Genomic DNA, 22,729 nt, shown 5'->3' with positions numbered 1-22,729 from the left:
GACAATTAACTAAGATGAATTAATATCAATTTATCTTTATAAGTGATGGGTATTGTAAACAGGGTTACCAAGGTCTCCTTGAGTGTCATTAACACGCTTGAATATAAAAGCCACTTGGTAGGGCTTTTGCTAGTTAGGTTAAGAAAAGCTGTGAGTTAGATCCGTGGGACTTGCGGGGAACGGGACGGTGGGTTAAGGGAAAGGTGGGGGTGGGCTTACAGGTCCTGACACGCGGAAGCAGAAACGGGCCGGTTTAAGCGAAAGTGTTTATAAGACATCGCGGCATAAATGGACGGTTGAATTACATATACAGGACACAAAACCGGGCTATTGTGTTTGGAAAGTACTATGTTGGGACACATCAACACAACCAGTGATGGAACAAAAAGATACAGTAAGTAATAGCGCAATTGTCCAGCTTGCATGTTACTTCACAAAACTGCTAATTTTGTCCACGGACAGGCTCAGATAAATATTCTTAATTGTGACCTATGGAAACGACCCCGGTCAATCTCCTGAGAACTTCGTTTCCGAGACCGAACAGGGCTCTTAAGTCGTAGCGCTAAAACCAGGGACTCCATTGTAAAACCAGTAATCGTGTGAGCCAGCCCCCATGTAAGACGCTCTAAACCATGTTATTAAACCAAACTAGAGTTGTGATGGTTGGATAAGTGGAAAGATGATGGGTTTTGGGCATAGTTTTATTTTGCTCTGTTGATTTGAATGAAGTGATTTTACGATGCTAAATCACTGTGATTACAGGAGGTCTGGCTGGGTTTGGCAACGTAATTATGTTTGTCCCCACGATTTTTATGTTTAAAAAAAGGACTAACTCTTAAACAGAAAGGTCGACCCTCGCAATACTTATAAAATAGATGGTCCCCCCTACTCTGTCCGTCTACCTGGTTGACAAAAAACTATAGTACCCTTAACTGCATTCTATCATTAAAACAATGGAAATCGGACAATTATCACACGTTAGTGTATAGTAGGAACCAAGCTAATTTTTCCATCTGAGCCAGTGGATAGTTACATTTTAAAGCATGGGTGACTGCAAGTGCTACACCGATGGGGAATGACCCCAAAAATGGCACCAGAGTCTAAGGTGTAAGGCAACAGTGCACCGCGTGTAAAAGCGTCAAGATGGATTCCAACTTTAGGTAGCTCGAACATGTGGAATAGGTAAGCAGGTGGCTGTTTGCATCGGTCACATTTTGGATTCAGGCTCTGGATTAATTCGGACCCTTTCAAAACTCCTAACTCAATGTCTATGGATACTGAAGGGAGGAATCCTTCAGATTCATGATCCAAATCTCTTCAGAGACGGACAGTTCCCATACCCACTCAATCAATTTTGTTAACGGGTTCGGAGTGTATCTTACCGGTATAATTGAATTTAAAGTCTATAATGTACCCATCTTGTCTAATTGGGTTTTGGGGAGGGGGAAGAGCCGGAAGTGACCTCTTAGACGTCGCCGGATATAGCTGTCGAGGACAGAATTGTCCAAAGTGGTGGTGTTAGCTTGGTCCCGCTGAGCTCCCTTGAACGAGGGTTAGTAGGCATGTTTACACTTCAAAAAGGCTTTAGAATATCACAAAGTCCACCAGAACATGTTTGGCAACCCCTTTAGGGTCTGTAGGGAAAATGCAAAGTCACTTTTATTTTTTGAAGATTGAGCCGTTGAACGGGAGCTCCAAAAATCTATGTGTACCCCATGCAATAGCTAGAGCACCGGATTTGTTTTTTTTGGGTTTTCCCATTATGTGACGAACTGCCAGGTGAGAAAGGCGGGAAAGCGGGCAAGACTTGTCCTAGGTTCGACTCAAACCATAGACCTTATGCATCAAGACATAAACCTCTATGTATATGTGCATTGCTGACGCAAACTGAGCCAACCCGGCCCACGCAATGGGATTTTGCGAAGGCAAACACAGAAGCAAAAAGGTGAGGGCAAATGTTCAGGCAGCTTATAATGGAAATTTACTTCCATGATCAGAGACAGGGAACATTAATGAGGTTTCTCGGACGCTGGGGGTAGACAGAGGTCTAGAAACAACATACACACACATAACAATACTTGTCAGTCGCCTTACTCTGATTGTAGGAAAACCTGATCATGTTAGCTGTGTAGAACCCCAGGCCCACTCCTATCGAATAAGGAAACCTAACGGATCCGTTACATACATCAATACCATAGTATTTTAAATTGCGTGTCAGGAAAGCATGTTATGACTGTGCCTATGTGAGTATTTGAGTTTCATTTTGGCAGGTAGAACGTTAAGTACTCAGCTGTTACGGATGGACAGATTTGTTGCCACTTGTTGAGGAAAGGAGAGAGGAAAGTGAATGCTGAGTCCATAGGAGACAATCAATGTGGTGCAGCCTATGTCACCATCAAGAGATTACAAAAATAAGCAGAAAACTGACAATACCTGATACAACATTGTTGTGATTGATGGTTTTCCTGGACAGGTTTATATTTATTATTTATGGAGCAGGCATGCTGTTGGATGTTTTCTGACAGGGGCTTTGTGCTGAGATGTCTGGTGTTTTCTAACAGACAGTTTTCGCAGCAAGGCTTTCGGCGATATAAAAAAAAAATTGGATTGGCTTATTAGTATTTCCCCAGCCCTTCGGCCATTCTGGTGTAGTCTAAAAACTACATGCACATTGCCGTTGGCAAAATCCAGAATGGACAGGGAAGCAAAACATAAAAAAGATGACAAGATGGTGCTTTCTAGGGATGTCATAATACTAAAAATGTAGTAGTTCATCCTGATACCACTATAAGTACATAAAACTTTATTTCGCTATGGAACACTGGGGCGCTGTCTCAGTTTCGTCATGTTGGGTAAGGGTTAATGTCATGTTTAATTTTTCTCACTTGTCATTTATTTATATGCTATCACTGTTTTGTTGTGGACTGAAGAGGTCAAGGAGAACATGACTTACATGTAATCTGGAGAAAACGTTAGTCTTCTGGACCCACATCCCGCTGATCGGACGCACTGCATACCACACAACAGCGTATGGTAACATCTTCCATGAGTTCACCTGGAGCTCCCAGATAGCAAGCATGTTTAGTACTAGTATAGAGAAACAATCTTACTTTTGGGTTGTGAGCTCCAGGTGAAGTCAGGAGAGCTGCCTGGGGCTGATTAACCTTGTAGAGGCATGTGAACAGTAAGGCAGAGACGGTGAGAACCACGCGAGCCTCAAAATCAGACTAGTTTACGAATCGTTCACGGAGGCTCCGCCCATGCCACCGTCTTAGGCGCTCCGCAGCTACTGGTGTATTGATTGCCAAGACGACGTGAACGACCATAAAAGTAGTTCTTGATTATCAATATGAGAGATTTTTTTTTAGCCCTGTGTACCAAAGTCAATATTAGAACCCTTTTTTATAAGCCAAATATCTCCGGAACATTCTGACATGGCATTTTTCAGACAAACACAGTGGCGAGTTCTCTGAGAACAAAACAACACAAAGCAGGGTTCAGTTCACAATGTTCTAAAGGTTTAATGAGACACACATGGATATACATATTTTCTAACAATCGCTACATTCATGTAGTACGAGACAAAAGAGTTAGGATGGGCATAAGGATTGTCTCAAGGTTTGTTCACATAGATAGGAAAACAGTGTTGGAAATTTAGTATACAAACAAAACAGATGAGAACGACTTTCTTCAGAGTTCTCACAAAATGGAATGTGTAATGTAAAATTATTCACAACAGTCACATTTCAGAATTTTGGTGCTGTGGTCTCATGACATCCCTAGTTATATTTTTTTCCTTTTTCAGGTGGTGAAGATGATGATCGTGGTGGTTTGTACGTTTGCCAACTGCTGGCTGCCCTACCACGTCTTCTTCCTGCTGCACCAGTTCTTTCCTGACATGTTTATCGAAAGGTTTATCCAGCAGGTTTACCTGGCCATCATGTGGCTGGCTATGAGCTCCACCATGTACAACCCCATCATTTACTGCTGCCTCAACGACAGGTACGTCAACACCTACACACACACACACACACACACACACACATCTATGTCCAGTGTTCGGGCAGAAATATCACCATCACTTTCTAGAACTCTGCCTGAACTTGTCTGGTCTGCTAATCGGTCCTTTTAAGCTTTGACATACATGAATCACCTCTTGACCTAAATTTACTTTCAAACACTAATCTTGCAAAGGATGTTGGCCCTACGTGTTATTAGACAAGCGTTTGACGCCATGGCCTCTGTATGGGAGCTGCTAAACTTCACTTTTAACTGGTGTCATTCATAGTTTTTTTAAACATGCTGAGGTTCAGCCCTGTACTAAAAAGACCAGTTTGAATCCCCACTACAAACCTAAGAATACCAGCCAAATCCATAACTTCCATTCACGTCAAAAAAATTTTGATAAAAGTTGTAGCATGAGCAACCACCCTTTCATAGAAATTGACGAGTTGTTGAAAAATTCCAGCGCGGTTCCGTAAAAGCATTCACGGAAACTGCACTACGTGAAAGTTTGTAGTGATCTTATGAGTCAGATGACTACTAAAGAATATACAGTTTTGCGCCTAGTGAACCTTCTTGAGTTTGACATGTTGATCATACAGGGGGATTAAATAGACTTTTGTGACCTGAATGGGATGTCTGGAATCCGTTTTAAAAGGTTTCATCCACCTTCTGGTAGAAGTGTGAGTGAAGATAAAATCAGAGCATGTCTGAAACTCAGAGGGACGTCGTGTGGGGTACCTCAGGGATCTGGCTTGGGACCATTTGTTCATCTTTGTACATATTTCTTCTAAGACAGAATTTAGGACATACCTTACCATCTGTATGCGGATGAACTAAACTGCTCATTAAGAAATGAGTCCTCTAACGGTCTTATTTACGTGTGACTATCATACACGATACAAAACGGCATCTCTTATTTTAATATGTGCACAGTAACAGATAGAGATACACAATTCTCCTGCAGAAAGTTGACGCTTCCGGCGACGGTGGCGTTCTTGTGTCTTTCTAGCCTTTACAGAGATTTTCTATCCAGTATGGAACTTTGGCCTTTTCAGGGTTGGTGAGCATATATCAAACTGTAGATACGGATGTATCCACTTGATGTCCATATTTACTCAATTTCAGTCATGCTGCGCTAGCTGTCATGTTTTCCATTTATTGCATAAATGTAATAGTGTGTCCTTTTTGCACTGGATTACTCCAAATATATAGGATGAACGTGTTCAGACAACACAAAATGTTGTGGTCATATTTTTGGTGTAAAAATGAATGTATTATTTATGGAGTGTCATGAGGGCAAAGAATCGGGAAGTTTTTTGCATAAATTTAGCTATTTTGTCACTGCCAAGGTTAAATTTGTATTTCTTACTTTTGACTTCCAAGACATAGTAGAAGTGTTTTTAGAGAGGAGGATTGGATTAGATTTATGCTGTCTGTGTGTGAGATTCATGTTCTGTTTTATTATTAATTTGTCTTTGGTTTACAACCGTTTACATTCAAGGGATGCAGCACGATGAGTATTCTAATAGTCCGTTTGAATGAAACAAATGATGTTCATAGGGTTGATGTAGACAAACAGGGTGATGTTTTACAAACTTTTTATAGAAAGGAAACAGACAGCAATGATTTGTAACAAATGACCTTGGTCTCAGAGGTAATCAATGTTTGACCAGTACTAACAGTGGGTTAGTGACAAAATTGCTTCTAAACTCAGATGAAACGAAACACCGTTGCCTCCGAAAAGTCAAATCTAGATAAAGAGCACAGTGGTGATTAGGCCGTCTGTCAAGAGAAACTCAGGACGCTTAGGCTGTGTTTTTAACATTCAGCTATGTCCTGGAGCTCCATGCCTACGCATATTTTGGAGACAATCGGAAGTGGCGACGCAGATGGTGAGGGGGTGAACTGATATCAGACTGAAGAAAGTTAATGTGGAAATGTTTTCCCTTTTCACACCATTCTTTGTAAACCCTAAAAATGGTTGTGCGTGAAAATCCCAGTAACTGAGCAGGTTGTGAAATACTCAGACCGGCTCGTCTGGCACCAACAACCATGCCACGCTCAAAATTGCTAAAATCACCTTTCTTTCCCATTGTGACATTCAGTTTGGAGTTCAGGAGTTTGTCTTGACCAGGACAACACCCCAAAATGCATTGAAGCAACTGCCATGTGATTGGTTGATTAGATAATTGCATTAATGAGAAATTGAACAGGTGTTCCTAATAATCCTTTAGGTGAGTGTAGATTTTTAAATATTATAATGTGTAGATTATAATATTTGCAGAGAGAACCAGGCCCCAATGTGAACCCGGTTTATATTAGAGGCAGAGACCGTATATTAGAAAGAAGCCTCCCTGTTTTATGATTAACAAAAACATAGCAATTTTAAAATCACTGTGTTGTTTTAACAGAAATACTCACTAATTCATTCCTTTTATGGTTTGCTGTTGTCAATAAATGTCAACACTTCCTGCACAGATGTTAGACATGTAAAGCTTACCAGCAATTGTAAGGGCATAATGCCTTCCTACCCTGGTATGCTTTTAATTTGACACTTTCTAACTTTCAAAATGTGTACATAGCTACACTAAATTAAAGTGCATAGCTTATCCAGAACTCCATAGAGCTGCTACTTCAAAATGAAACTGTTACAGTCTACAACAGTACAACCAACTTTTTAAAACACGCTTAAGAAAATACAACATTTCAGGTTTGAATCTCCATTTTCTAATACGGAGAAGCTAACTCTATAGATGTTTAAATCTCCTCCATCTCCTCATACACATGGATAACCCATACTAATTTCTAAAACAATATCAAGTTGATGGACAAAAGGGGAGTTAGAGAAAAATGTGTGGTGAATAAAGCACTGGTACTCCAGAAGAGTTGTGTAAAGGCTTTTAAGTTTAAAATGTGCAGGAAGTGTTGAGTTTCATTGACAGTAATTTTACACCAAATGAAAGAGCGGCTAAGTAAAAGCAATTACTGTATCATTGTATTGTTGGTATGCACCAATAGTTTTTATTCATAGTGTTGTTGATGGTATTTGAGACTTGGCCATTATTTGAATACTGGAGTACTTGGAGTAAATAATTCAAATGTATTATTACTAATTAATTTCCTCCCCTGGTGAAGTGTTTCATTGCACTATTCATAACTTCATGAATTGAATCATCTTGTCTTTTATTCATTACAGTTACAATATAGTGGCAGTAGCTCAGTCCATAGGGAGTTGGGTTGGGAACCGGAGGGTCGCTGGTGCAAGGCACCGCACCCCCAACTGCTTGCGGCGCCTTTCTATGGGCAGCCCCCCCACTCTGACATCTCTCCATTTAGTGCATGTATAGGTACTGAGCATGTGTGTGTAATTCGGGCCTGTGTATAATGTGTGTAATAACAGTGTAAATTGTAATTTCCCCTTGCGGGACTAATAAAGGATACATTATTAATTGGTGCTGCTATTAAAAGATTGTGAAAAGGTAATGTTCTCCTTTATTTTTTGTGATTAAGAATTTTTTATTTTTTGAAACAAACAACACATACAATTTGCCCCCCACCCCACCCCCTTGACATCACCACACAAAACTCTCTGCACGTCAAAGATTTAGAATAAGCTGCAAACTCTAAAATGCATCTCTGAAACTTGCTAAATCCCACTGTGACCATCAACAATTTACTGTTATTAGCATGAATTCAATACTTGTTTGTAAAATAAAGACAGATGGCCACCTCTGCTTGTTGTGTTTAATCAATGCTCTCCCACTGCCTTGCATTGTGGCCGCCTGTTAATTGCCATTGTGCTGTCGGAGAAATGAGATTTCACACTGTACAGGATAACTACTGTCTTTTGTCTTTAGCAGCTCAGACAATTTAAATTTAAATGCGTGACCAATTGCGACCCTCTACTCTCATTTTCAAGCAGTCTCCTGCCATCCCTCAAAGCAATTTACGAAGTCCCTTTTCCTCCCTTCTACACTTTTCACCCTGTATGTCTGTCTGCATGTGTTTATTGAGATAAGGTGTTTTCATCCAGTCGCCAGCCACTGGGGTTTTCTTTATCTCAAGCGTAATTCTTATTTCTGTCATCTCTTCCTTTTATGGTTTATGTCATACTAACATCAAGTACGGGTAAAATGAGTCTTTCAATATACGTTGTTTTGTGTTAATTTTTCAAGAATGTTTCAGTTACATACAGTCTTGCCTTTTTTTTTTTTTTACAATACATCTCTATTAAGGGTGGGAATCACCAGAGGCCTCACGATGCGATATCATCAGTGGGGTTTGAGAGGTTGGGCACCCCAGGTAAAAAATTCAGTCAATGTGCATAAAGAAGCCAAGAAAAGATGGAAAAATCTCCAAAAGGCATCAAATGACGTATTATAAGTCACAAAAAAATTGATTTTATTTTCATCATTTACACTTTCAAAATATGGCGTCTGCAAAGGTTTGGGCACCCTGCAGAGTTAATACCTTGTACTGCCCCCTTTGGCAAGTATCACAGCTTGGAAACGCTTCTTGTAGCCAGCCAAGAGTCTTTCAAGTCTTGTTTGAGGTATCTTTGCAATTTCTGGGCTGTCTGTCACGCACTGCTCTTTTAAGGTCTATCCATAGATTTTTAATTATGCTGAGGTCAGGAGATTGTGAAGGCCATGGCAAAACCTTCAGTTTACGCCTCCTGGTGTAATCCACCGTGGATTTTGAGGTGTGTTTAGGATCATTATCTATTTGTAGAAGACATCCTCTCTTTAACTTCAGCTTTTACACACCTTCTACTCGTGAAATGTCCCCTGTGCCACTGGCTGGAATATAACCCCAAAGCATGATTGATCCACCCCCCCATGCTTAACAGTTGGACAGAGGTTCTTTTCCTTAAATCTGTGCCCTTTCTTCTCCAAAGGTACCTTTGCTCGTTGCGGCCAAAAAGTTCTATTTTAACCTCATCGATCCACAGAACTTGTTTCCACAATACATCAGGCTTGTCTATATGTTTATTTGCAAACTTCAAAATCTTATTTTTGTATGAAGGACGTAGAAGAGATTTTCTTCTGATGACTCTTCCATGAAGACCTTGTTTGCACAATTATCTCTTTATAGTGGAAGGGTGTAGCACAACTCCAGTGTCTGCCAGGTCTTTCTGGATGGATCGTGCAGTCAAACGTGGGTTTGGACTTGCTTTTCTCACAATCCTTTGAGCTGTTCTGTCTGATATTTTTCTTGATCTACCAGATCTTGCTATAACTTCCACTGTTCCTGATGACTGCCATTTCTTAATTACATTCTGAACAGAGGATATTGGCATCTGAAAACGCTTTGCTCTCTCATAGACTTCTCCTGCTTTGTGTGCGTCAACTATTTTCAGTTTCGTTTTTCTAAGCAACTGCTTAGAAGAACCCATGGTGCTGATTGTTGTGGCAAGGTCAGATGAGTCTGGGCATTTAAAACCGTAAGATTGACATCACCTGGTCTTTCCAGATGATGATTGAGAACAATCCATGACACTGTCAGGTCTCAACTTTCCAAAGGGGGCGGTGCATGCTAGAAACTCTGCAGGGTGCCCAAACTTTTGCAGACGCCCTTTTTTGTTTTCTGTTCTTTTGAAAGTGTAAATGATGGGAAAAAAATCTAACTTTTTGTGACATATTATACGAATGTCTAATCTGTCATTTGATGCCTTTTGGAGATGTTTCCATCTTTTCTTGGCTTCTTTATGCACATTAATACAAAAATGTACCTAGGGTGCTCAAATCTTCGATCCCCATTGTTTGTCACAATACAATATTATTGCGATTATAAACATATTGCATTAATTACCTTTTTTCCCACTTCAAATTTTTGTCAAAATCTGTTTTGTCTAAAAAGATAAATTTCTCTGTTTGTTCATCTCACTTCAATTTCATTGTTGCAAAACAGGATTGTCAAGCAGACAAACTGACCAACACATATACAGTATGACAATACTTGGCGTCTATGTATCAACACAGTATTGTCACTGAAATTATCACAATACTATGCTGTATCGATTATTTCCCCAATGGTAGATTTTCAGTTTATCTGGACTCACACGCAGACTCAGAAGTAGAAGGTGTAACAAGATTTGTATTAATCTTTATAGACAAAGAGTAAGTTGGTTTGGTTGGCAAGGTTGAGGGGAGTGGTTGGGAATCCAGAGCTGGTGGTGTGGCATGGCATGGTGGGGATGCAAGGCAGGGAGCATTTAGGAACTCCAATCCAAAAATATACTAAAGTAGAAAAATAAACAAAGCACAATTACTTAAAGGTCTAAGTCTAAGCAAGTAGATCATACGTGAGATACTTAGTCGGCTGAGGGTAGTTACCACATGGATAGCAGAAAAGTATCTGGCGCTGGATGTCAGGAGAGTCTTTGAGCAGAGTAGATAGGATAGCCATGAACCGAAAGATCGAGGTGCCCCAAGATGACCCCGAAACCACTCCCACAACCACACAGACACAGGACAAACGCAACAGAGCGGAAAAGAACTAACAAACCATAAGTCACGGGCTGACCGTGACACCCCACCCCTAATCTCTGTTAGCCACCGTACACTGTATCAGCCATATAGTAATTACTCTTGTCAGTTTGGACAAATTTCCAAATTGCCTGTTGTTGTTGGTGTGAAGATGGAAAAAGAAATGACTGCTGAATATGTAAATACTGATTTAGTAGAGGATCAGTGTTGTGGGATTTTATTTCTCTGGGATTCTTGTAAACTGCATTGCATGATCATCAAACTAATTAGAATTGTATGATTGGTATTCAATCCTATGGTGATGGTGGTGATGATGCTGACGATGACGTCAGGGGGTGTTAACTCTATTTGTAGACCTGTATGACCAGAGAGTGGAAGGACAAACTATTTTTCAACCGCATTTTGTGAGACAAACACATTTTTTTAAAGGTTGCGCTCCATGAATGCTTTACTGGATCTATAATATCTGGAGGATGTGTACAGAATTAAATGGATGTTGTTACATGTGGAAGTGCAAGACATTTAACCCTGATGTTGCGCAGCGGAGTGTAACGAATGTGTGTGAATGTCTATCTGATGAGAATGTGTGTGAAGGGTTCCTGTACTGTGTAAAAGCGCTTTGAGTAGTCGTATAAAAAAACAGTCCATTTATGTTTTCAATTTGTATTTACATTTTCTTGTATTTTAATTTGTTTTATTGTATGACATTTTATTGTGAAGCACTTTGTGATTTTTATCGGTGAAAGATACTATACAAATAAACTTTACTTACTTACTTACTTACTTACTTACTCACTTAGTGTAGATTTTCAAATATTTCAATTGCAGAGAGAACCAGGCCCCCATGTGAACCCGGTTTACAGACAGCGACCGTATGCTTTATCATATATTAGAAAGAAGCCTCCCTGTTTTATGATCTGCTCCAATTTTTATTTTTACATTTAACAAAAACATAGCAATTTTAAATTAACTGTGTTGTTTTAACAGAAATACACACTAATTCATTCCTTTTTAGGTTTGCTGTTGTCAATAAATGTCAACACTTCCTGCACAAATGTTAGACATGTAAAGCTTACCAGTAATTGTAAGGACATAATGCCTTCCTACCCTGGTACGCTTTTAATTTGACACTTTCTAACTTTCAAAATGTGCACACAGATACACTAAATCAAAGTGCATATCTTATCCAGAACTCCATAGGGCTGCTACTTCAAAATGGAAATGTTACAGTCTACAACAGTAAAACCAACTGTACTAAGGAATGTAATGCAATTGTGTTGTTAATAATAAGAAGATACAAAATGGACAGTCTGTATGCTTGAACTCTGCATCAATTGATTTTTGTTTGTCTAGCAGTCAAAGTTTTTGGCTTTTAAGCTGCTAAATGCTCAACTTTGTTTACCTGCTAGTCTCTAATTCACACGTTAACATTTAAAAAAAGTCTGTTTTCATTGACCTAATACACATTTGAAATAATACACAAGGTCCACACTCATAGAATAAAGTTACGTTTAAAAAAAGTTTGTTTCTAGGTAGGTAGTGCAAATTGGTCTTACGAGAGATTTTACCCTGAAAAGAGCTTCCTGCAACTCAGTAATGTCAGTTACCCACTGTTGCCACAATTGCTGGTGTTTAGCAAAAGCTACATCAAAACTCTTTGGTAACGCTTTAGATTACAACCCGCAACAAACAGCGTACCTATTCCGAAGTTAGGTTTACTAGTAGATTATATACCAATACTTATCATATTTAGGTATAGGGGAAAAAGATGTGAAATCATAGAATAAGGGCGTAACAATTTGGGATCTTACAAATATTTGTGTATTCTGTAGTTATTTCTTTCCTAATGGGTACCTATTGTATTATTACAGGGTAATCTACTGAGGATTAATCTGGACTTTTTGGGAGGAATTTAAGTGTAGTTAACTACTGTACCTATTCTGTTACAAGTTAGTATCACCATAAAACTGAGGAAAAATCTGGACGTTTCAGGAAGGGTGAAGTGATGACATCACTTACAGGGGAAATATAATGCAAAATCCACTTTTTCATTAAAGATTAATATGTTTCCCTGATCTAGAGACACACAATCCTCTCTTGGTTTTTCTCCTGCTGTATATTGGCAGGTATATTTTCAGCCCTGGTGGTTGAGCCAGCCATTACTAAAACAATAATTGTATGCTCTCTATTCTATCATAGGTTAGTTTTCATTGTTTTTAAATGTGCACATAAACCAATCTAAATGAGAATAATCTTGTTTTTCTTGCACAGGTTTCGTGCTGGTTTTAAACAAGCATTCCGCTTCTGCCCCTGCGTCCCGCGAGGCTCTTATGAAGGCCTGGAACTCAAGTCCACTCGTTACCTTCAGACCCAGACAAGTGTTTTCAGGGCCAGCCGGATGGAGACCACCGTGTCCACTGTGACCCAGGTTGGGGATGACATGGAGCCGCCAAGGGTCAAGGCAATAGCAGGTCCACGGCACGGTGGAGCTGCGGTCGGGGCCAGACCACATAGCTCCTCCTTGGACCTCACCTCCAACGGGTCATCGCTCCAGAGCGTCTCTAAAACGGTCTCAGAGACGTCCAGTTTCTACTCTAGTAACCACTTGCAGGAATAAACCTCAAATGTGGTTTGCAGGACAGCAGGGAAAGAGAGTGAGTTGATTGTTCATTTAGTTGCCTTTGCTTGTGTGTGTTGCAAAAGTACAGCATAAATTTGTGAGTTAGTCTGCCAGTGACTGTGGCTGGGTTATTGATGACTACATTTTCACTGGAACGGCGTGCCAGGTAATTTGCAAGTGAGACTAAGTCCCTGTTCACTGAGCGTCATCCTCACCCTGTAACAAGTACTCATGCCGCTCACAGTTAATGATCAACTCTCATTAGAAAGGTTTGCTCACTGCCAAAAAGTTATGACAAGCATAACATGTACAGTATGACATGAGCAAATTCCAGTTCAAAAGGTACATTGCAGCAGATGCTAGCGCCTACCATCTTCACAGCCTTCACTTGTCACATCAGCCTGCTCTCAGTGCAGAAGGAACGTTCACACATCTTCAATCGCACAAGCGGTGTGACTTCACATAAGTCTATTTTCGAGTGGCGCTATAACATTAGACCATCATGCTGTGAACACAGCGGCTTCTCATTTTAACAGAGCTGTTTTCTGCAAAGACACAGAGCTAGGAGACCTCTACACCTGTAATGGAGTAAATCCTGGTTTTCACAGTAACTCTTTGCGCAGAAGTTGAAAAAAAACAGGCAAATGTGTGGGTTCTGTTGAAAGGCTCTCCCAGAAGATGAGATAGGAGGAGAGGAGATAGACAACAGAGCATAGACTCTGAACTTTGCATGTGTATGCATAAGCAATCCAATGTGCAGGATGAGTGCCTATCTGCCCCAAAGAGTGCTCTAAGCAAGCATGCTGAAAAATGAGGCTGCATAATTATTCTGCCAGTTGTTCTGATTAATCGATTAATCGTTTGTTCTATAAAAAGGCAGAAAAAATGGCATCCCAGTTTCTTAAAGTCCAAGATGAGGTCTTTTGATTTCTTGTTTTGTCAGTCTGAAGCCCAAAGATGTTCTGTTTCTTATGATATGAAACAAAAATAGAGCAAAACATCTCCATACCTGACCAGATGAAGACAGCATTTCTGCAATTTTTGCATGAATTGATCATTTAAAGAGTTAATCAATTAGCAGAGTAATCGTTGCAGCGCCTAGCCCAGCTGTCATCGGGCTAAACATGGACTTCACCAGCTGGGAGCATCGTCTCTGGAACATAAGCGAGCTCCAAATGCCGAAGAGGCAACGGTGAACCTCAAGGTAAATGGGCCCAACATGAGTCTTCAATCCCAGATTTATTTTCCTGTGACTCCTCTAAACCCAAACAACCCTGGTGTGTATCTTAGAAACCGATCTACAATGAAGAGCAAATGGAACGCTCCAGTTTCCCACAGAATGAATACAGTTTGACAATAATGACCCTCCCCTCAGCCACGCGTCTGTGCAACTAGCTCCGCCTTTGTAAGACATACAGTACATGATACTGGGTCGTGACACTGGGTCGTGACAAACTGTGAAATGTTGATGTTAATATCATTACCCTTCCACCTGGCTGAAACATGCACTCTGTGTCTGGATCAGGGTTATGATAGGTCTTTTTGAAATTTCACAGAATTTTTTTTGATTTCTTGATTTCCAGTAGTTTTAGTTTGTTTTTGTTAGGGCCAGGTGTATTGTCTCAACATACAAAATACACGTTGGCCATGATGTTTAATGTTGAATTTTTGCGATTCTGCTTGATTTTATGGTTCTGAGGAGGCTCCAAGCAGAGCGTTCACCGTAGCCTACGTTAGTGGCTGGAAGTTTATACTGTGCGTTGGTGTGTGTGTGTCTCGTCTCTTTAAAAGAATAGCAGGGCCGGCATATATGTGTGTGTGTGTGTGTGTGTGTGTGTGTGTGGGTGTGGTAGAGCAAGTGAGAGAGTGACGTGATTAGCTTTGGAGTGAGTACCGACTCTAGAGACATATTGTGTCTCATACAAATAGTGAGAGAAACAAAGTGTCTCCCCTGTGCTTTCTGACCACGGTGGGAAATCTGTAGCTATAGAGTTCTTGATTTCATGTTGTTTATGGAGGCGAACCAGGAAATGTGTCGTGGTGAAATGTGACGCTACCAAGCCAAGGCCGAGCGATGTGTCGCCGCCACATATTGTTAGATTTTTCCACAGCGTAGATTAAAATAAATGTTTATTCAGTTTACTAAAAATATACATCCCTGCCTATTATCTTTTTAATTTTAGTTTATTATAATAACCCTGGTCTGGATTTACATTTGTTTTTACATTTACATCCAGTTCACCTAATTGTCTTGATGCCTAATTCATTTGTGTGCTTTTTCTTGGTATTTTTGTGTTTCTGGATAAAGTCATCTCTGACCTCCTCTGCGGGTGGTTTACGTGATCAGATCTTCACCTCTGTCCATTTATTTCCATTTTATGTGCTGTCACTCCAATTTTCAATCCAGTCATACACCCTGCATGTTACTATCAGGTGGAAATGGCTTTTTAGACATTGCAGCCTAGAGTATGCACAGGCAGCCTGTTAGCTATAGCTCTCTAATGTGCATTGATGTGCCTTGCTGAGTAGCGTAATGTCTGTAAAAGGGCGAGGGGAGGGGAGCAGAGAGGCAGCCCACTCTGCCGGGGTCCAGGAAAAGGTTGGTTAGGTAACAGGGGCTATGGAAGCCCACTGGGACAAACCTCCTACAGTTGTCAACATACACATACATACGTACACACACAGAAACACATACCTACTGTAAGAAATGACAAGCTTGGCGTGGGATTTTAGTGGAAACATATTAGGCTTGTCACAATATTCTCAGTCATACTATAAGTACTACAGGGGCAAATATTTTATAGTACTCTTTTCATGGATTTCACGTTATAGCATAATAATCAAACTTCTATCAAGATATTCACTTGCTACAGTTTTAGTTGGAAGATTCCATGCATAGTTTGTAATGGTTTAATGGAAGTCATTTTTACTACAAATATCCTTGGGTGAGCATACTAAGTAAATCCTCGAGATGTACATATTTGTTGTACAGAACAAAAAAGGCTTGACCCCACACACACACACACACACACACACACACACACACCACACATCTACCCAATAGCCGAGCTGCAATTTACGCTGAAACACACAATGCAACAGAGAATAAAGAATTTTAAAGTCTTAGTGAAATATCTAAGACTAAAAATATTTTTTTCCCTTAAACAGTGGAAACAAGTTTTGACAATTCCGCTTATTGTTTCAAGATGGATATTCTTTGCAATGTGAATTCACAGCGCACACACACACACAGAGTAATCACCTGTTGACACCCATCATTCCACACACACACACACACACACATGTACTACGAAGCAGGATTGACATGCTCTGGATTTATTTCAGTTACCTATAGAATGCTGCTTCATTAAATATTAAATTAATTAATAAATACATGAATAAATGAATAAATATGCCTTTGAAATACTTCATGAAATAAATAAATGAGGCAATAAAAACAAATTAAATCTAAATAATATAAAAATTTATGAATTAGTTAAATAAATACATTAAAAGGTTTTACTTTTTATTATTTCATGGTACTTTTATCTCAAATTATTTATTTCAAGATACACATTTATTTATTTCCGTGGGCTTTTATTTCTCAATGCCACATTTACTTATTTCATAATTCAGAACCGAGCCATGTGCAAAAAAAGGCTGGCGAAGTGGGAGTGCACCACAACCGGTATGGAGTTATATTCCTATCTTTATTCAAAAGCGTTTTCATTCTTTTTCAGAGCATTTTTCACTGATATTGCGTTCATTTTTTGTGATCAATTCCCCCAAAAATCTTTAATAGTCAAATAGAAAAATCAAAATCAAATAGCCACTGCTCGTGCTTGGATTCGCTCTGCTCAAACTTTGTGCTTGGACTACGAGGTTGTCGCTTGGACAGATTTCCTGCTCTCAGCTTTGACACTTCTCCTCGCACTCAGGCCGATTCTGCATGCTTGCAAATCTTCTTCTCTCAGATTTCTTCTGCACTCAGATGTTTTGTGTTGCAATGGAGTTGTTAAGTGAGCTAGCTGACAAACAACTATTTCACATTAAACAGAACCCCAGAATTTACCCCAGTTATACCCCAGGACATAGGCGACTGTGGGCTGGGTACAGAGCCGTGCGAGCTGCCATTATAATGTACATGGTAGCATAGTGGTTTGGCCCTGAATGTTCAAACATGATTATATAATTTAATCATTCGATGATGTAATTTAAAAGTTCAGTTGGTAACTTTTATAAAAAATAACAGGTGCTTTGTTTTGGCTCTACTGTTTTCAACATGACAGCCAGGGGCCTGTTGCACGAAAGTAGAATAAAGATATCCAGGATAAGTGAAAAAGCGCAGCTTGACTTAGTGTGACCTGCTCATCGCGGCTTAATCGGTTGCACGTTTGCCGAGCCAGGATGAACAGGTGGAGCTATGTCAAGCCAGGTGTAGATAGCTGGGATAAGTGCACGTTCACGGCTTTCTCAAATAGACCACGTTATCGATCACAGATTTACTGATGCAGAGATGAGAAGACGCATGCGCCATATGTTTCACCCAATGAGCAGCATCTTCTAATGGAAAGTAACGAGGAGGGGAAGAATATGGAAAAAGGGAAATACGGCTCTTATCAAACGGAGAAAAAAAGCCCGACATAGCGGACCCGACTGAATATGTGGGGGTGTAAAAATATTTACTTTGCCTCAAAAGTGAGCAGAGGGAACTAATGTTCCTCGGGAAATGGACCCTACGGACTTTAGGCTTAATTTCAAACCCTTAGTCACAACGTGAGAACATGTTTTACAACCATGCACAAATCTCTATAAGCTATATCTAATTATTTATACAATTAATGTTCATATAGAACAATCAGAAAGGGACAACAACTAGAAAAAAAAGTAAATGACTTCAATACACGCTGTGAGCATATGTAAAACAATATTCATGTTTTTTTATTCTTCTGACAAGTGACCGCACCAAAATAAAAAGATGAAGAAGCATTGTGGTGTTCCCAGTGTGATGAATGATAACTCCACTACATACGTGCTGTATATAGACCACGTTATTATACCGGTGATGTGAGACTTATTAGGAAGGTTATGAAACCAATGTAAGGTATATCAAAAAACATTAGGCCCACTTATTAAGGAGTAACACAAACTACCCTTTATTAGAGAAGGACAAGCAACAAGAAAATGAAATCATGAATGTATTGGTCTCTGACCAGTCTGCCATTATTATCATCTGGGAACATCGCTACATTAATATCATCTGGAACATCGCTACATTAATATCATCTGGAACATCGCTACATTAATATCATCTGGAATATCGCTACATTAATATCGTCACACTTAATCTCCGGAGCGCGTCCTGTATAAACCTGAAGCTGAGACCACGGACGCTGCGCTGCTCATCTCTACTTTCACAGAGAGAGTGGACACTGACACAACTCGCAAGTCTGCTGGTAGGCAATAGCCACTGGCCACCGGCCACCGGGCACCGGGCACCAGGCACCGGGCAGCAGCCACCGGGCAGCAGCCACCGGCCACCGGGCAGCGGCCACCGGGTAGCGGCGGCCACCGGCCACCGGGCACCGGCCGCACGCCAGGCAGCCTCGACATAGTACCGTCCCACCGGGAAAAGTCCCACTCCGCATCTGGGTACCAGTGCCAGTGCAACCATTTCTAACATCTAAACAGCTGTAGTAGGGTTTAAATCAAACTCGCGACAACAATAGAGACAAGTAGCTAATGCATGTTAATAAAAATAAAGCAGAACACATGCAGAAGACAACGGAATAACTGTTAAACACGTTTATTTCGTATCAGACGGCAGCTGATTTGACTCATGAGACTCCAGGATTAATCTTAACCTGGCTGTTAGCCTGCTCTGGACCAGGCTAGCCGCAAAGAATAAATCTCCATGGTTACTTGGCTGGGCTTAATTCAATCTGGTTTCGTGCAACCGAGTCCAAGCTAAATTCATCCAGGATAACTTGAATATCCCGGCTTAATCCCTTATCCTAGTTTCGTGCAACAGGCCCCAGGTCTCACACTTTGTCATTTTACAGCTAAACAGTAAACTAATGTGTTTCTGAAAACATTGGAGGGGTAAAAATAGGCGATGCAGTAGAGCTGAATGATTTGGGAAACTCCGCTTATGCACAGAACATTCAACTAAATATTGCACATTTGATTAATCACGGTCTTCCCAATTAGCGGATTTTTTCAAATCCTGATTTCAATTAGAAAACGATTAATTGTTCAGCCCTACAATGCAGTAACATATTCTTGATTCTATTTTCTAGTTTGACAGTTTGATCAGAGTTTACAAGCATTTACAAGTTATTGAAACTGGGTTATAGATTCCCTGGCTCTGATTGGTTGTTTTTCTTCAGGTGAAGTTGAGACTTGCAAATGCCATAAGGAGCACTAGGGCAAAACAGAAAATATAGAAATGCTTAATGTGGGCTGAAATGTTAGAAACAGCTCGAAGCCGATAAAAAAACTTCTTAAAGAAGAATTCTGGCCACTTGTTACGTTAATCTTGATCGTCGTAAATATGCGCGTACCTTCGATAGAAAACCCCCCCAACCTGAATCAGTGCAGGCAACGCGGAGTAGCTGCTGCAACGCGTATGAGCTTCCATTGATCTAAAATGGCAGGCTTCTGTAGCAGCTAGGAGCTAGCAGCTACCAGCTAGCAGCTACTGGCAGGATCGAGACAGGGACCAGGAAAGGTCATGAATGTAAACCATGTCTAAATTGAAAATGCATCTTGTTGTCACGTAAGGGCCCTGTTCATGTTGCAGACATTTTAATTGGATTTTAAGTCTGTCAAGAGGCACATAGGTTTTAAAACTGCCGTTTTAACTCAGTGGAAGCTCTTACGCGTAGCTGTAGCTACTCTGTGTAGCCTGCACTGATCCAGATTGGGGTTTTTCAATCAAAAGCACACCCATAGTCATGACGATGAAGATTAATGTAAAAAAAAAAAGCGCAGAAATCTCCTTTAAGTACTTCTTTATTACGCTGAATGAGTTAAATTAGCAAAAATCAAAGGTCAACCTAACTATAATTTACAGTTTTTAAGAGTTTAACAATCACAAACTCAACTAATGTGCTTATCAGGAGCATGTGGATGTAGTGTAATCGCATTTGATTGACCAAGCAACAAGAGAAAACCACCTCATGACTTTTTAATTCAAATGCTGCAGGACTTTGTGACATTACATTTTCCAACTGAACCCCCAACCGCTTCAAACCAGTGCAGAGAGCACAGGGATGAAACTTTTTTTTTTTTTCACAGAAATAAAATTATGAAATAAGAACAGTTATTTAAACTTACAGTAAGCAAGACATGTGTTCATATTAGTAGCTGACTAAAAGAAACAAAATGTTTAGGGCCTTTAGGTTTTCAACCATCCAAAATCTAGCCAAATGTCCAGTTTACTTCAAAATATGGACATTGACCTTTAGCTTCCCCTGGCAACAGCAGTGACACACTATTACTTGACCTTGTAGCAGTGTTTTCCTCTGTTTTATTAGGCAGAATCATGATAAAAATGATACTTTATAACTACATTACCATATGCAAATGCAGCAGGCCCTCTCAGCATCATGTCATTCCAACCACAGACCTTAAAGAGAGTGAGCCGGGTATGAGAGAATGATGTTGTTAGAACATACTTATTTGATTTGATTACAGTATGAATGAGACCTGCACCCTTGATGCCTCCTGCCCTGATGGGATGACTTGGAGTCAGAGAGCTGGATGAAATGTTCCTCGTCTGAATGTACTCCTGCAATTAGATTAGCTCATACAGTAAGTGTGCAGAAGTACAAATGAGTTTGTTTGTGGTTCTGTATCCTTAAAAAGGACCAACAGACCTCCAAAGGACAGTGAGACAAAGACCATCTTCCATCTTTCTCTGCACTACAATGGCTTACATTCAGGGTTGTGACCAGGGTTGGATTTGTGTCAGATCCTGCATCACAGAGTGGGACAGGTACTAGTTTGTGTAACCAAACACTATAAGTTTCTGTAAGTTTTTTTAGCGATGTCGCAATCATTTTTTTTAGCCCCTAATCCATTCGATTTAAAAAAATATATATATTATCTGCCGATATAGAGTCCAGATCCGTTACTTGTCGCTGCTCAAACAACAGAGCTGCACAAAAAAATAAGTAAACAAAGTAACTAAAATATGTCTTCTGCTTAATACATCTAACTCAAAATTAGTTTTTCTGAACACCAAAACCAGTCTCTATAGGATCCCAGCAAACCCCCGACCAAAACTCAAGTTCCCTGCTGGACAACAACAATGCCTCTTGCACTGTTAGTCTTCTAAAATCTTTGATTTTCTTCTCGTGTTTACCGATGTCAGCATCAGGTAATAACGGCCTGGAAGCATGGTTTCCTGGAATCACGGAAGAAGGGTGGAGAATTAGTGTAATTGTCATCTTTAAAAAAATAAAATTAAAAAAAGGGTGCCTAAGAAAGAGCCTTTTTTTACTTGTTGCCATGGGTTGGCAAGCTACAAGACACTCTGGACGGACACTGGTGATTGGCTGTGCCCATGTTGGTTTAAAAGTGCAAGCGTTCAGGCAGTATGGCGGCGCATCGGTGGCACAGGGTGTGTGTGATTAAAGGAGGCAATCACTACAAGCTGACGTACATGATCGGAGTTCAGTTAAAAAATTGCCCAAATCAGCTCTGATTCGATGCTGTGAACCCGTGCCCTAACACTTTTAATAAAATCTATTTAAAATATTTTTGGCACTGAAATCCCTTTTTGACCAGGGAAGTGTATGTCGGATGTATGATATTATTTCTGTCAATTAGCTGTAGCTGTGATTTCTAGTGGCTGAACACTCATTGTAATTTCACTGACCAAGCCGGTTGTTCCTGCTAGAATTTGAACCTGGTACTATCAAGGGCTTTTCAGGACAAACACGTTTTGAGCTGCGCTTGTCGCACATCTATAGTGCCCTGCTGCTGTTGCACCTTTTCTTTGGTCAACACAGCGAAACGCCGTTGTGGTGCAATGCAGAGAGGGCCGTTGCGGCCATTGGTCTGAAAGACCCTTCAGATATGACAGATGTGTTCAATACACCATAGCTTTACCATCAACACTCAGCCAATCCATTTTGATTCACTACGCCAGCATGTAATTGGGATTACGGCATTCAAAACAACCACATTCATAGCTTTAACCATTAGCATGATCCCTATCTTTAGCCACTTACATAGTTGCATCAAAGCTACAAGCACTGCCCGTCACAATCACAGCAACAGTTTGTAGGTGTGGCAAACAGGGCACTCAGGATGCAGTCTAACAAAATGGATTTCTTGTACACTTGGTACCAGGGCCTGAAGTTAACTTTTTTACAGTTACGCATCTGAATCACTCAATTCTCATTGGCTACCTGCCAATGTGGCAGGTAGATTGACTGTGTTACTCTTCAATTGAAAAATTCACCCGCATTTGGCGGCTGGTAGGGTGTTAATTTCAGGCCCTGCTTGGTACAAACAAACAGTCAACAGTCTCCAAAAACACTGGCAGGCATTAGACATGACATGCAGGCATTAAAAAATTAATCTGGCGATAGAATCCAAAAATGCT

The 22,729-nt window shown here is 40.3% G+C and overlaps 1 protein-coding gene across 1 annotated transcript in view; it reads left to right on the top strand.

Annotated features, from left to right (window-relative positions):
- LOC116689714 (substance-P receptor) overlaps nucleotides 1–16,410 on the top strand; it is a 30,794-nt gene extending 14,384 nt beyond the window's left edge. The window contains exons 2-3 of the mRNA XM_032516322.1: nucleotides 3,806–4,002; nucleotides 12,765–16,410. Of these exons, the coding sequence (XP_032372213.1) occupies nucleotides 3,806–4,002; nucleotides 12,765–13,110 (543 nt within the window). The 3' untranslated portion in view covers nucleotides 13,111–16,410. The remainder of the gene's footprint in view (nucleotides 1–3,805; nucleotides 4,003–12,764) is intronic.
- Nucleotides 16,411–22,729: the final 6,319 nt, after the last annotated feature.

The sequence above is a fragment of the Etheostoma spectabile genome, chromosome 5 (genome assembly GCF_008692095.1).
Source record: "Etheostoma spectabile isolate EspeVRDwgs_2016 chromosome 5, UIUC_Espe_1.0, whole genome shotgun sequence".
Classification (NCBI taxonomy): Eukaryota; Metazoa; Chordata; class Actinopteri; order Perciformes; family Percidae; genus Etheostoma; species Etheostoma spectabile.
The sequence above is the reverse complement of the archived record's forward strand: the minus strand, read 5'-3'. Positions and strand labels throughout refer to the sequence as shown.